General features: G+C 36.9%; 1 protein-coding gene across 1 annotated transcript in view; it reads right to left on the reverse strand.

The window, feature by feature from the left end:
* The window catches only part of akap12b (A kinase (PRKA) anchor protein 12b), a 47,996-nt gene that overhangs the window by 20,120 nt on the left and 11,788 nt on the right, over positions 1-16,088 (reverse strand). Inside the window, exon 2 of the mRNA XM_044106938.1 lies at positions 4,557-4,632. Within this exon, the coding sequence (XP_043962873.1) occupies positions 4,557-4,632 (76 nt within the window). The remainder of the gene's footprint in view (positions 1-4,556; positions 4,633-16,088) is intronic.

Genomic DNA, 16,088 nt, shown 5'->3' on the forward strand with positions numbered 1-16,088 from the left:
ATTTGAATTTTATCTTTTCATATGTTTGCACAGCTTTGAATGCAACCATACCCAGAAAAATCTTTACAGATTTCCTCTTTTTAGTCACATTTACAGATCCCACATTTTGGATTAAACAACGACAAAAAGCATGTACTAGGTGACAAAATGCAGCATGTTAAGAGCTGCACAGACTTTTAAATCTTTTTTAAAAACTTACCTTTATTTATTTGCTTATGGCTCTATTTTAACCATTTTCATAAGACACATGTTTTTCTTTTTTCTCCCCACCAGGGGGTCTTTTTGTGGGCTCCAGTGTCCCCCACATGACAGCAGGGGGAAAGGGGGGGAAGACACGCGGCAAACGACGCCGAGTCCGGGAATCGAACCCGCGACAGCCGCGCCAAGGACCCAAGGCCTCCAAATGTGGGCCGCACCACCCCCCACGCCACCACAGCACGCCCATGAGACACATGTTTAATTTATTTATAAGGTTACTCTGTCTACATCTGTTTTGTTTTATTGTTGAAAATGGATAATTGCCTTACTGATGATTGAAACATTGTTTCTAACTGTTTAAATTGTGTGTGCTAAAAAAAGAAACTAACTTGACTTGAACTGCCTTTGTATCCATAGCGATGCATTTTTGTCTTATCATTTAGGATTTTATACCAGAAAACAATCCAACAACTAAATATTTCCTTAACTTATGTATTGTAAAGATGCTATTTTAAACCTAGGCAGAATTACTTCAAATTATTAAATAGAAAACATATTTTCAAAACATTTTCAGTCCATTATGTTACAAGTCTGTTTTTACCTTTATTGCAACTTTACTGAAACAAAAACCGTCCACTGGTTTAACAGAATTTTTTTAACTGCATATTAAAGGCAATAAAGGTTAAAAATGATAGTTTTATTGCATACATAAAGTATCTGGATGATTAAAAATAATCAAATACATGAGCCACACCCATTTATTTCCATGTCTAGTTTTATTGCTGGTGAAAACACCATCAGACTCGTTATCTCCCAGTGAATCTGTCCAGAAATGTGTGTTGCTTTTTTAAATCTGTGACCCAACCTGGAGACTGTGTCAGCACTCTCGCCAGCGAGTGACATCATCTCTGATGTCATTCTTTGAGTCCCCGCTGCATCTGCATCTGCAGCTGCGTACGCCCACACCCTGCTAAAAACTAGCAACCTAAAGGGAAATGTTGTTAACACAAAGGCTCAAAGTCAACATCAACACTGAGCTCTAATTGTTACCAGTCAAATTAGATTGGAAAACACAGCAAAAAATGAGAAATAATGGTTTCCTTTTGGCAGATGGTCATGTATTATACATCTCCTTTTGATTTAGTTTGCAGGACCGGTGCTTTTGCAGTGATGTAATACGTGACTGCATCATTTATACGTTTCCCCCTTCACCCCTTCTCAATCTATTTTTACCTCTCCTGATTTTTGCCTTTTGCTTTTTGCATGCATCTACCTCCTCACAGTGCCTGGTCCTGAATCTAATATTTATGCACTTCCATTTTGTCAATCTTACTTTAAACCAAGCTCTCTAAACTCTTTTTTTTTTTTCTTCAGAATGAGTTTGAACTGATTTTCAGCTTTGGCTCTGACAGTGAGACAGTGAGTGACAACTAGATGCAGATTTTTAGACCCATGTCTAAACACCCACACCATGGTAAAACAGTGAGGTTGGCAACAAGCTGATGGGGTTTTTTTTTAGGTGTTTTTTTTAGTAAAAACAGGTAAACTAGTCGTTGATAGTTGACTAGGAGCACCCACCCTGAGTTACAATGAAGTGGTTCAAAAAAAAAATCTAATTAGGAATGAGGGTAACACTTTATTAGAAGGGGTGTGCATAAGACTGACAATACACTATCATGAATCATTATGACTGTTGTTGCATCAAAAGTCCTTTAAAAGTGTGAACTTTGCATTAAAAGTATCATTATGTACAGAGTTAGAGTTCATGACAACAGTCATAACCTTTCACGAAGACTTCTTCTTGTTCATAACTGATGCTGTGTCATGTTCATGACGGTATTATGTCAGTCTTATAGACAGCCCTTCAAATGAAGAGTTACCGGAAAGGGTGTCAAGATTTCAAAATTGGTGTTCAAAAAGTAAAAGGAGTTTTTTTTAAAGCTACAATTTGTAGACTACTTTTTGTTAAAATATAATAAAATCATGTTATTTAAAATACTTTTAAGTTTGTGGATGTGATATACAGAATGTCTTTTTAAACGTTTGATCCCATTTGCTAGAAACTGAAACTTAAAATGCACATATGCAGCTTTAGGAGAGTCCAAAAACAAACCATCCTTATCGATACTGCCTCAAACCTGTTTGTCAGGCTGTCGCTTTTGGTGAGTGCAGTTTCACGTCAGGGCTGGTTCCCCAAACTGTAAACACCCTGGTGTACCTGAGAGAGCATAGATTACAGCTGTGTGTTTGCATAAATGTCAGCCTTTTGATGTGAATCCTGCTTTTTGTTGTGCGTTTTTTTGCTGTTATCAGACAGATTCCTCTCCTCTTCCTGTCTCCCACTATGAGCTGCTATCTTTATCAGGCAGGAAAAGAAAGCAGTGGTGGGATGTGAAAGCCCTCCATATATTTCAGTCTCTTTCTTCCCTCATTGTGTGTCTCCTTTCCTCTCACTCCCCTGCATTCCTCCAATCTGTGGCCTTGAAGGCCTTTCACAACTTCATGCGTCTTATGTTTTTTGTCTCGTCATATGTGATCCTTGGTTTATTGGAAGAGAATAGAAAGATTAGAAAGAAAATACCGAACACATTTCACAACATTTTTTAAATTTCAATCTTTGTATGAGGCATGTGACTCACTACAAACACATAATTTTTTTTTAATTAGGGGAAAAACTCATGTTAGGGCATCAGGATGGATGAAATCTGAAATATTTGCCACTCACACTGTCTATAGCTGAAAATCCATCTTTTCTCTTTTTTCTGAAAGCCTCATGAAACTTTTTATTATTGCATTATTGTTGCTGATAGCTATGATCAGTTCACTCCTTTGCTAACTTGTACGATCATTTTGTGACCAGCCACAACAATTTTGTCCCAAATTGCTTCCCTTTTGTAACTGTAAAGAAATAATTTCAGACTCATGTACTTTTCTCTTGAGTTATCTGGGGGGTTTTCATTTCCTAGTTAAATATTTTCATGAATTATAAAGACAATTGCTAGAAAAGTTACAATTAGGATCAGGTAGCATTTGTTGAGTTTTAAAACATGGCCTTATAATAAAATGCAATAAATCCCGGTATTATGTCCTTTATTAGCTTCCTGTAAGTCAATATTCTTACAGTAAACAACTAGTAATATAATAAATGGGTTATCAAAGCGAGTAAAGTTTTCAAGGTGGGTATGAAATGTTTTGTCTCTTCTTCATACCTGAACAATTCAGTCAAAAGGACAGAAAGCACAAAAAGGCAACAGATTAGAGTGAGCAGCACCAGTACTGAGCTGCCTGTTCTTTCAAGACCTTTTTTTCTCCATAATTTTAAAAACTGCATTTCTCAAAAATGATAACAGCTCTCAATTTAAAAAAATTGTGTTACATCTTAAGTCCATACTGTATTGAGGAAAAACTCAAAGTAAGCTCTTTCAAAAAAATATTGTGTTTGTTTCTGCATGCCCATGATGTACATGTCCATACTCGCTTTCTTGTGTCTTCTATACCTTCAATTTCACTGATTTAGCAACAATACGACACCAGAGGAGCCACTTAATTACTCCCCGCTCCTCCTTCTGTTGGGTTACTCCGTGAACAGACAAAATCACTTCATCAAAAAGTTTAATAAACAGGTTATTTGACAGCACAGTGTGTGACATATGTCTGTGTTTTAAGTTGGATAGGATTACTCCTTCCCCTGGGCCAGAGCAGATTATGAAGTGCACAGGTTGCTTTGTCCGGGGCCCGGGTCAAGGCCTGCTAAATATTTAGGGAAGCCGTACACACCCCTGCAGCCCTCCCAAACCAGGGGAGTCAGGGAAGAAACAGAAAACAAAATAAACAAATGAAGCTTTAGCGATAGCCATGCACAGCAGGGGACAGCTTGAGCGGCTTGGTGCACATGTGAATTTAAGCAGATATACAATCGGGTCATTGCTTTCCATAATTCAGTGAAGGTAAAGCATATGTTTTGCATAATCTATCATACTAAACTCAGAAATGTGTTGTAAAGGTAATAACTTGATGGAACTAAAGGGTTGAAATGTAGATTAAAAAAATATGTTGGAATGCCTACATATGTGAGTCTGTGTGTGTCCATGTAGGTGTCCTCCAAAGTGTTGACAAATGGATTAGTTTAGGATCAGTGCCGGATCACGCAGAGCCACGAAGACATCTGCAGACAAGGAATTCTCACACAGGCTGAAAGCCGACCCCACACAAACACGCTCACCTCCAGCCGCCGCTAAAGACACACACTTCAAGATCCCAGACACAAACACACACCACCACTCTCGCTTTTTCAATGCACCGGCCGCAGGAGTGGCAATCGAAAGCAACCACACAATCACAATCACAATCACAAACACCTTCTGCTAGTGTGTTGTCCTCCGAGTGTCCATTCAGACTGGTCAAACTGGAGATTTGTCCATTTTTCTCCAAAGGCTGAAAGAAAAACAAAAGAAGAACAGAAAAATGACACAGAAATCAATAATAAACAATAAATATGCACTTTTTAAAAAGCTTAAACTTTGATATTAAGCAACATAAAAAATGATTTCTCTATCAGGCTTAAGCATACAGCCAGTGTTAGCTCAAAAACAACCGATCCACACACCGCTCTAACTTCTCATATAAAAACATCTATCTGTTACAAAGAAAATGCACTCCTATTAAGAACGACAAATTAATGTGCTTTCATTGCAGAGTCTCCAAGCCCACTCGTAAAAATATGCTAAATCTGTTTAAACTTTCTTTTTTGAAAGAGTTGCTAGCAATTCTTTATGAAAAAGCCATTAAATTGGCAACACTGTGGAACCCAAAGTTCAGCAACAAATATGCCCTCCACATATATAAGATGTCATAAACTTTGCAATAATATACTATTTATTTGCCTTTCTGACGGTTAATATATCACATTTCTTCAGTGTTAAACTGTTATGAACTGGAGAGAAACATGTTACCATCTTGTATTACAGCTAGTGGTTAGCAGCACAGATAACAAATAGTTTATCCAGCTATTGAAGAAAAACATTTTGTAGTTGAATTTCTATCTCAACAACAAAGTTTTATTGGACTTGTTTCTCACATCTGGCTGATTTCTGCTGTTTTGCAGTGAAGCAACAGAGTTCAGGTTTCTTTATGAATCCTTCCTTTCTGAAACCTTTTGGCTACATTAAACAAATGGCAGCAAATATATTACAGACATATAAACAAGCTACTAAAGTAATCGGCCAACACATTACAACAAGGATAAATATGCAATGTTTTGTGAATCCCTATACACCACCATGCTGGTCAAAAACTTTTCTTCTCTCTCCTTTTCTGTCAAGACATAAAAATTTGACAGAATCTGTTTGAACTGCCAAGTTAATGGCTTTAGAGACTTTTCGATCAACATTTTCTTTTCCACTTGTCTTATGACAGCACAATTTAGAGTGAATCAAATCTTTAGTTTTGTCCAAATAATTCTGTATTATATGAGATTCAAAGTGTCAACCCACTCCACTGAGAAACCACAGTGCCAAAATCCTGTAAGGCCGAGAGTGAGGCCACATGTTTTTCAAATCAATTTTTTACATGTAAAAAAAACATATTTCAACTTTGCTAAAAATCCCAAAATGCAGAAATACCAAGTCGGGGTCATTTATTTTCAAAATGTCCACATTAATACTCACAGAAAGGCAAGTGAGTCATTAATAGTGAATGCTTCTTTTGATTTTCCTTACCATAGTTTACCAATATTTAACCTTTCCAAATCAGGACTTGGCTTCAGAATCAGGAACATTTTGCTATTTTGACAATCGTATTAATAATTTGTAGCTTGTCCTAAATCAAGAATGCCAGAGAACCATGAACACACCAAAGATTTTGTTTTTATCTTAAAATTCTTCATTTAGAAAGAAAAATTTTTTAAAGTCAACGCAAAGGTCAAAAAACATTTTCCAAATGTTTTTATGTAATAAACAAGGAAGCATATCTTTAAAACCGAAACAAATTCAGCAAACATTATCTTAATGTTTGACTTAAAGAAATGATTTAACATTCCAGTACTGCGACCATCCCACTAAGTTAGTTTTATATTCCCATCTGTAAACATAGTAATCCCTTCACACACTGACAAACAAACTCATCCAGACGATGAAGCTGTATCTCTAACAAGTTTCTTTCTGTAACAGGAAATACATGTTTAAACAATTTTATTACACAATTTCCATCGCATCTGACCACCCAGAACATTTGGTTTAATAAACCATAACGACATAAACTGATGAGTTAAAATGTGTTTGAATTCAGATGACACAAACATTAGCCAGTATGTTTATTTACCAGGCATTTCTTAATATGTTTGTATTAAGAAACATTATTATAATATTGTAAATATTATAATAATGAAGCATTCTGAGGTTTCGTATTTTTCAGATTAGGACGTTATTGCTTCTTCATATCTACGTTTGTTTTATTCTTGCTATAAACCCTCGTGATGATTCTGTAGCTGTTAATAAATAATGAAAGGTTGTCAAGTTCATTCTTAAATAAAGGAAATATTGTAAGTATAATGAGCCAGTGTGTTAATAGGTAAACAACACACCCTGGATCATAAGACCTTTTATCTGAGGACCTGGCTGAGTTTTTCTGGTGCAGCTTCAGCTTACAGCAGGACAAAAGCAGGCAGCTCTAAGCCTTTTGTGTGTCACAGCCAGGGGGTTGAGTAAGCCAGGGCCCCCACACCGAGGTGCTAATATAACTAATGGACAAGTTAGGCTCTGTTCCCAGCAGCCTGGTACAGGCTAGGAAAAAAAGACGAAGACAATCTGAACATACAGGAACTAAAGGGTGAAAAACAAAAATGGAAAAGGAGAATGCTGACAAAAATGTGGTTTTTCAAAAACTGGAGCAATCCACCCTTTTAATTTGGCTCACTTTTACAATGTTTCAGATAAATCCCGATTGGTTTACATTGTGCTGTGATTAGCTAAGCAACTCTGACTCCAAGGGACTATGATTGATTGAACGTGAAATCAGATCACTGCATCTAATTTTGTTGCTGGCTGGTTGTTCTCACCCAGCCAGCTTTACCAAAATGGAAAGCTTCACTGCGAGGCTTTCACACAATGCAACTACTTCATCGCTCATGCTGTCACTTAGCTAAAAGGTTTGATCCATCTAGAAACATGTCATCTCATCTGATATGTGAGTGCAACATTTATCTGACTTCAGCTGAAGTAAGAAGAAAGGACTGGAAAACTTGGACTACCCTGACAAATTGCATAACAATCATTACACTTGCAAAGTCTGCTCCATCAAATTAGCAACATGTAGGCTACAGATTCCTCATGGCATCATTTGCAACTCCTGCACAAGGATCCAAAAAGGACTGAAGACCTTTACTGAGAAATAGTTTGTTTGAATGGGAAAAGAATAAACACAAAAATAAACACAAAAAGTGTTCATGACTGGACCAGATCAAACATCTACACATTTAAAGGAGATCTGTTGGAGTTCATTCATTTTTGTCTCTTTGCTCCACCAGGTCCGTTTACCAGTTTCGGGACCCGACCAGAACCCCAAAGTGTAAATTACCTTGAGAAATAATGAGATTTGGTTATATATAAAAGCAGGCTTTAATGCCGAAAAATGATCAAATGTTACAAGCCATGCATGTCATATGAACGGAACAGATATAGAGTTACATTCACCGTCCAGCTCCGGGGCCACACTTACTTAGCTCACCTTATGAATGGAGCCAAATGTTAACCTTTTCAAAAAGGCTCGAAATGTAGCGTCACAAACTAGCAGGCACTGCCCTTCACCTAGCAACCTCAGTGAAGCCCACAGTGTTACCTAGCAACCCCCACGGCGCTCTCCCAACCGCCTAGCAACTCCAAGCTGAGTTCCAGTTTGGTCAGCTGTCTGCAATGTACAATGGCTGCTGGAAAAGACAAGTGTTTTGTTGTTGACTTGCCAACCAGAAACTACTCGCTGTATTTTTGTTGGTTGTACCGGAGGCTCCACTTCTGCTTTTCAAAGAATTATAGTTGTATAATTATGCATCCGTTTGCAGCCATTTTCAGGTGTGAATGTAAACGTTGAGTTGGGGAGCGTGGCCATGATCAACTTATTTGGATTTGAAGTGACAGAAGTCCCTGAAGCAGGTAAAACTGACTAGACAAAAATCTCATTATATACCAAGAACTATGTGCAAAGAATTAATGAACATGTTTTGCATGGCCTTTAGACCTATCCTGACCTCTTCAGAAAAATATAATAGGTCACCTTCAATATTTGTATTGAATAATAAAAAAAAGTTTAAATGTTTTGGAGCTTGGATGAGGTTTGGTGTCTGGAAGCCATCTAAGCTGACCTCCAGACCTGCGGCAACCCCACCCTCATCTTCTCACTCATGGTTGGCATTCCCGGCATTCCCTGTCCTCCTTGCTGAAATTCCAAAGACCCTCCAACACCTGACTCCACCAAATGTTCACCTCTGCCCCCTTAGTTAGCCTGTCACTAAGTCATGTAGGCAACATTTTGATGAGTTCTGACCATTGGAGGCAAATGCCACAACAAGTGTTCCTCATGTGAAGTCTGTGCATCACAATCCTGTCTTTGGGTCCATCGCTTTCCAAAGAAAAGTTAGCCAAAAAATTAATTGGTTGAGATTCTTAGTTTTACACCATTGGCGCAGGTTTTCTTTATCATAACACCAGACTGAATTGGTTTTAAAACTAACAAAGTCAGCTTACACTAAATTCCTTGACTAAAATCATGAACTTACACTGCCAGTTGTGCATTTTTTGATGTCTGCCTGGTCACCATGGTCTGCCACAAAGACCTAAACACAGACTCCGTCGTGCAGAAACAGCAGAGACGACTGGTCGCATAACAAAACATCTGACTGAGAAAACAACAGCATGAACAGAAGAACAAACGTCTTGTTTTCCTCCTCTCTAATTGTCGGTGTAATGTGATCAGAGTTAATTTAGTCTGCTGTTTTTTTTTGTCTGGGAATAGTTTTTTACTGAGGCTAACAATAGCACTTTAAAGTCTGGGTGATCTTTTTATATTACATCAGCAGATTTTTTTTTATAACAAATTTGCAAATTAAGTCCAACAAAAACATGAAAATATTAAATGCGAGACATACTTTAAATTAAAGTTGAAATCTTTATTTGCACGTGCAAATGGGTTGGGAACACTGAACTGTATATTCTAAACATGAAGAAGGTCATATCAAATTTTGCTGTTAGAATACAGAAAGGGAGGTAAAAGTTATATTAGTCCATAAAACAAACAAACAAACAAAAAAACACTAAAAAAAACAACAAAAAAAACCCAACAAATCTACTGCAGACTGAATGTTTTCCTCGCCTGTGTGTCACTGAACGATGTTTAGTTGATTGTGGGAACTGCTTCATGTCTGTGTTGGTTTGCTTTTGCTCCACTACATTAACGACAAAGTTATTTTAGATTAGATATATGGTTTCTACCAAAAGTGGTGATGTTAAGTTGCTGATATTTTGATAAAAATTACACCTGGCTTACATGAATGTGAATGTTTGCTTTCAGTTTTTCCTGGTGATAACAAAAGTAGTAATGCTCAAACAAAATAACAACAAAGTAATTATGCATTTTATGGCAACCTGAAAAACAAATGTGGTGAATATTTAGCTTAATGATCCATTGAGATAATCTGATAAGGGAGTGTGGGTCATTTGCCATCTTATATTTGCAGTTTAATTCTTTACAATTTGGTCTTTTGAGGATGTAAAAGGAAAGGAAACCTGTGGGATGTATTTCTACCACCACGCTTAATTTTGTCCTCAGACGTTTAATACCAGCTCTGAAAAGTGATGATGTAATTTCATTCTTTTATCTTTTGTAAAAAATGAGGCGATGTGATTACTCACTTACTGGTTTTGGCTTGACTTCGAGTCCTAATCTAGCATATTTCACAAGTAGGTTTAAAATAAAGGCATAAAGCAAAAAAGTGGAGAATTAGTAGATTAAAGCTGTTTGTCACTATTTTGGGTTTTCATCTTTCTTCTGGAGTTACCTTCTGCCACAACTCGATGGAGATTTACTCAGAAAGAAATTATTTAATTTTAACCTCATTCAGTCATTTTAACCTCTGCAAGGTGAAGTGACTGAATTTCTCTATTGTATAGATTACTTAGGTCATATTTAGAAAAGTATGTGCACCCTGTCATTATCAAAGTCAGTGTGGCCAAAGCTAAAAGCAGTAGATAAAGTAGAAGCCTGCCTATCTGGTTGTGGACTTTGAGTAAAACCTCAATGTTAAAGGTCAGCTGTAGAGAGATTTAATTTCCTCCTTTGCTGTTTTTCCATAGTCTTCTCTGGTTAACTTTACACCCTTGTTTTTAATCTTTGATTCCTGTTTTGTCTTATCTGCCTCTTTTATTTCCAAGAACATAGAAAACCTGCTGCTTTCTAATTCACTTGGTAAAGGTCAGCAGCGTATATTTATATCCTCTAAACCAAATGGAGGGAGTTAGTAATAAAGAGATCGACAGAGGCAGAAAGTTACATCTTAAACTTTTGATCCTTTTTACAGCAACAGGGCATTTATTTTTAATAACTACTTAAACAAAAAACAAATGTGATATAGTCCATGACGTAAATTCTGCAGAATAATTCCAGAACCTTTCAACTATATGTGCAATTGATTCACACACAGACAGAAACAGCATGAAACTGTTTGGTTTTAAATGTGGTTTCACTTATTTTTGTAGTTCAACAGAGATTTATGCAGTGATTTAACATCACGATGGGTTTAGGGGGGGTCTGCGTAAATTGAATATCCTGTACCACATAGTAATGTTTTCAATCTGACCAATAAATCTGCTCTAAATGTCCATCAGTAGTGAAGTGGAAACAGCTGCTATGGATTCACTTCATCTGGCAGACATGGTCATGTTATTATCAGGCAGTATAAGCGCTGCTGAGGATTAAAAATGCTATTTAATGCTCTGATGTTTTAAGTTGCACAGAGATTCTTCAGCTGTCTAAGTGGAAAAAAAAATGGATTGTAGATCAGAAACATTAGTTATCATGTTCCAGCTATCCAAACAGGGACATGTGCACATTCAGGCAATCTTGCAGCAGGAGATAACAAGCTTGAAGACTTTCAGCAGCGTAATACTTATTTTGTGACAGTTAACCTCCCAACCTCTGACCTCCAAGGAGTTCTTGGAGTTTGAGAGCAGACAAAAGGAGGATGAGAGCGCTGGAGGGAGTGTCCAGGAAAACTGAGAGAGAGGAGAGATAACAGGAAAGTAGAGGATGATTGAAGGGAGGAGAGGACAGATGGAAGAAAAGAAAAAGAGGAACATAAAAAAGGATACAAATCGCAAATCCTTTTACTCTTGGTTGGCATTTTTTGTTTGGATCTGTTTGGATTTGTTTGGAAACCTGCATCTGCGCACTTTTCCTACATTCCATTTTTGATGAAAAGGATCAAAAATGGCACCACAACTGCAGAGAACTGATCTAGAAACTCTTGTTTATTTCCATCTCTTTCACTGGAGTTTATTCAAAAAACAGTAGAAGATGCCACTGGTGGGATAATACTTCTACACTGTAGAGGAAGAGTTAATTCACAAATGTCATCAGAACAGAGTGAATTTGACCAATGCAAACATTTGAAAACTGATGCATCTAGATTTGATCTGAAAACTGGAACCAAACCTGGCTGATCAATTGAACTGCTGCAAAGTACTACAAATGTGTTACTCTTCCGTAAAATTTTTACTCTCATCTTACTAAGATCTTTTGCCATCTTTCATTGACAAAAACCATTTAGTAACTAGTTAGTAATGAGACTCAACTTTGGCTTTTTGTGTATTTCTGGTCTAATTTCTAGTGCCAATATCTAAGTACACTTAAAATAAGACAAAAAGATCAAAAATGCTTACAAGAAACTTTCCAGCATGATATAGGAGACTGTTTGAAGTCAATAACTCCTTAATATTGATGAAAAAGTACCAGCTATAAGTGAAATAATCTTCCAGTGGAACAAGACATTTTAGCTTGTAATACGGGAAAAAAATCTTATTCCACTGGCAGATCATTTTACGTAGAACCGCTTGCAGCAGTGCTTGTTGTCAGGAATGCAGTATTCTCCACCCAGCTGAGTTTGCATCACCTGTAGAGGACGTTTGTATGACTTCACTTCTGGAGAATGTCAAACAATTCAATATTAAGTGAAACAACTGTGTTCTGAGTCGGACTGTGGCTGTATTTTTCAGCTTCTGTTCTTCATGTGGCTAAAGACCGTCTTTGTTTATGATTAGGATTGTTTTTTTCCCCCCTTTTGTTCCTCTCTAGTTCTATAAAAGCCACTGTCTGTTTAATATCATGGATCTCATCATTACCCACTACTTTTTCAAGTACCCAGCAGCACATTTGGCTTGGTAAGCAGCTGCATGTGTGCTCCTGCCTCTTAAACCCCACAGTTATGTCTTGGGGCTTTCTTGGCAAACCAACACCATCTACATCTCGTCTATCCGGTCGTCCTCCCCTTCTCTCTCTCTTCATGGCTCTTCACCTCTGGTTGCCCAAAGTCCATTATCCATGACCCCAACATTCACTACATACCAAAGATCAAAGCCTCCCAAGACCCCCGAAGAACACTCTCACTGTTTCCACAACCCATTAACTCTGCTCAGGTGCAGAGTACCTGCACGGGTGAACGAGTGTGTGCGCAAAGTTTAAGTGTCTCTGCACAGAATCAGGAAATATGAAGGAGTCTACAATCGTCTTCAAAACAGTTTAAAGCCATTTACAATTTGCCGTTGTTCATGTTGCTGCTGTCAGACAGACTTTTCACATATCTATAGATAATTGTATAAATAAAGCCAAAATGATCAATTCCTCTGTAAGATTTAGGGTTAAAGTAACAGTTTTCATACTTGATTCTGATTAATATGAAGACGCCCAGTCAGACTCCTACTGACAGAGGGTTTAATTGCTATAATGCCAATAAATATTTTTCCATTTATTATGAATGGTATTAATAATTTTCAACATGAATGTTTTAAAATTTTGTAGATATATGGATGAAATTACTATTACTTTCAAGAAATATCTATCATTTCCTATCAAAAAGAAACTTTAAAGAAATTTAACTCTACCAGATGTATGAATAATTCTGGACTTAACTGTATAGATGTAAAAAAATAAGCTTCCATTATGATACAAAATCCATGTTATGATATACAGTTACTTTTACCATGATGGAAAAATTGAGAAAAAAAAAACACCATTTAGATGTTGTGACATGAGGTCTAGTTATATCAAACATGAGGTTAAATCATATTTAGTATGAAAAATTACTTTGAGGAAACGACTGGATTTTTAAAGTGGTTAAAGGTATGATTTTTTTCATGAAAAAATCAGAAAACCTCACAGTTGTACCTCCATGTATGTGTTTCTGTTACAGCTATTCTGAAGGAGAGATACTCCTCCAGGGATAAACAGTACTGGAAGAGCTCACAAATTAATAGCAGCTTTGAAATTTTTACACCTGGAAATAAATCTCATGTTTGCCTGTGTCCAAGTTGTCGTTGAAACAGTTTTATTATATTTTTAGTAGACTGACTAATGGGCATTTGAGTTATATTGATGACAACAGATCAAGTAGATGCACTGAAGTAAGAGGAGTTTGGATGTTCAATAGGAGAGAGGTAATAGTGTTCAATCCCGAAACAAGCTCATCGATTCATTAATTAACGTACATTAATGCTTCATCACTTATTTACCTTAAACAGAAGATTAAATACCAGTAAAGCTGCAGGAACAAACTTGGAGCAAATGAGTGGCAAACAAATATTGAATTAATTTATTTCTAAAGATTCACTGAGATACTAAGTGGTAACTGGAATCAAAACCATTTTTACTTTTTTTGACAGAAACTCCAAAATTTTATATTTATTCAACCAGTGAACGCACCACAGCAAAGAAAAAGCAGTCAGCTGTAAAAACACGTTTCCTGCAGACGTTGCAGCAATTTTTAATATCAGTGAGGAATTGAAATACAAAGTTAGAGGAAAAACCCAGAGAGTAAAGACTTCCAGTGGATAACAGGAAGGAAGTTTGGTCTCTATTAGCTTTAAATCTCTTATCAAATGCACTTGATTTTGAAATATTTGGCAGCGTTTTAGGGTTGAAGTAAGAAATCACATAGATATGGCTGCTTTATTAATGCTTAGTTAATCATGACAAAAACATATTACTTGGTTACTTTCTGACATGTAGAGAACCAGTGTACATATTGGTTGCACAAATTTAACAATATGATTATAATATTTGGAAAACAAGCAGCAAACTTTACATCTTACTATCTTTCTTCAATACTCCGCATTGTATGAGAAGAAAACTTTCCATGTTTATCCAAAACAAGCCCACCAACAATCACAAACGTTTGTGATTAAAATAAGTGATGCTGCATAAATTAAATACTAATACCATTTAAACTGAAAGAATTTATTAGAAAGAGTAAAAAATGCATAAAAGCTAAAATTGCCTAAACTGCAATAAATGTAACACACTTACAGTTCTGTGATCTACTATGTCTCAGAACTGTAAGCCAAACAAGCCTCTCTGTGTGACTGTCAGCTGTATTTAATTTCCAGTTCGCATACTGAAGATGTCATGAGAAGAGAATCTAATTGACAAATTAAAAAATGAGTGGGACAAAATTAAGTCACAGAGCTAAATCAGTGTTGTTCTGGTTGCTTCAGTGAGGCAGAAAGATCAAACTGAACACACACCAAAATGGTGAGTGACAATAAAGCTGTCCACTCTCACACCTGTTGCCATTTCAGGACGAACCGTTCGACCTACATCAGTGCATCGCTAAACCTTTAACCCCTTGTTCCTCTACCTCCCACAATCTGTCTGTTTTTCCTCGGCCTGCACAGCCTTCATCTGTGCGGCTGCTACACTTGAACAGCAAACGGAGCCAAACAACAGCAACAAACAAACAGCCGTGGCGCAGCAAAGACCCCCCAGGACAAGATCCCAATCAGGCCTCTCTGGCCAGGCTTTGACCCCCAGGGGCCAGCCTCTCTAACTGGGTTGAAAAAACAAACCCCGGCTCTCTTCTGACCCTCCTGTCAAGAATCTCTAAATATTTCAAAGCTCTGATAAGCATCTATACTCGAGAGCCACATATGGGAGACGACGGCGGCAGCGGCGAGTGTTTCTAGAAAGGACACAGAAACCGTAAACCTGGTTTTAATTAGTGAGACACTTAAATCAGACTTTGCTGTTTTATGGCTTTTGGCTTTAAATTACTCCTAAATTATTGGTCTAGTAATATGTGCGTGCTTTATCCAAGTTTTGGGGCAAAAAAACAACAACATTCAGTGTCAAATATCTGACCTCGGGACCTCTTGGTTTTTGACTGAACCTGGAAGGATGGGTTTCCAATGTCACATTTTTCAGAATAAAGTATTTTTTCAGAGAGGCAGCACACAAGTCTTGAGTAGTAAATTGCACCAATATTTAAAAGGATGAGCATAAAAATGCCTAAAATATTTTAATGCAAATCTTGCAGAAGACATCTTTAATATTTACAGCAAAAGTATCCATTTGTCTTGTACTGTTCTACATGTCATGTTACAACCATAATTCTTTTGGTTGTAACATGACATGTATGTAACATGACATTCATGTTATAATATTGTATATATATATATATATATATATATATATATATATTGATGTATTATTGATATCAATAATACCCATATATTATTGATATTTTACATGATAAATCAATACAAACGTTGACATTTCTGGCAATTCGTCTTTGTAAAATAGCCCAAACTCAGTCAAACTGGCCAGATTGGCTGAGGAGTGTCTGTGAAGTTTCGAGT

This window comes from Gambusia affinis, linkage group LG22 (genome assembly GCF_019740435.1).
Source record: "Gambusia affinis linkage group LG22, SWU_Gaff_1.0, whole genome shotgun sequence".
NCBI classification, from domain to species: domain Eukaryota; kingdom Metazoa; phylum Chordata; class Actinopteri; order Cyprinodontiformes; family Poeciliidae; genus Gambusia; species Gambusia affinis.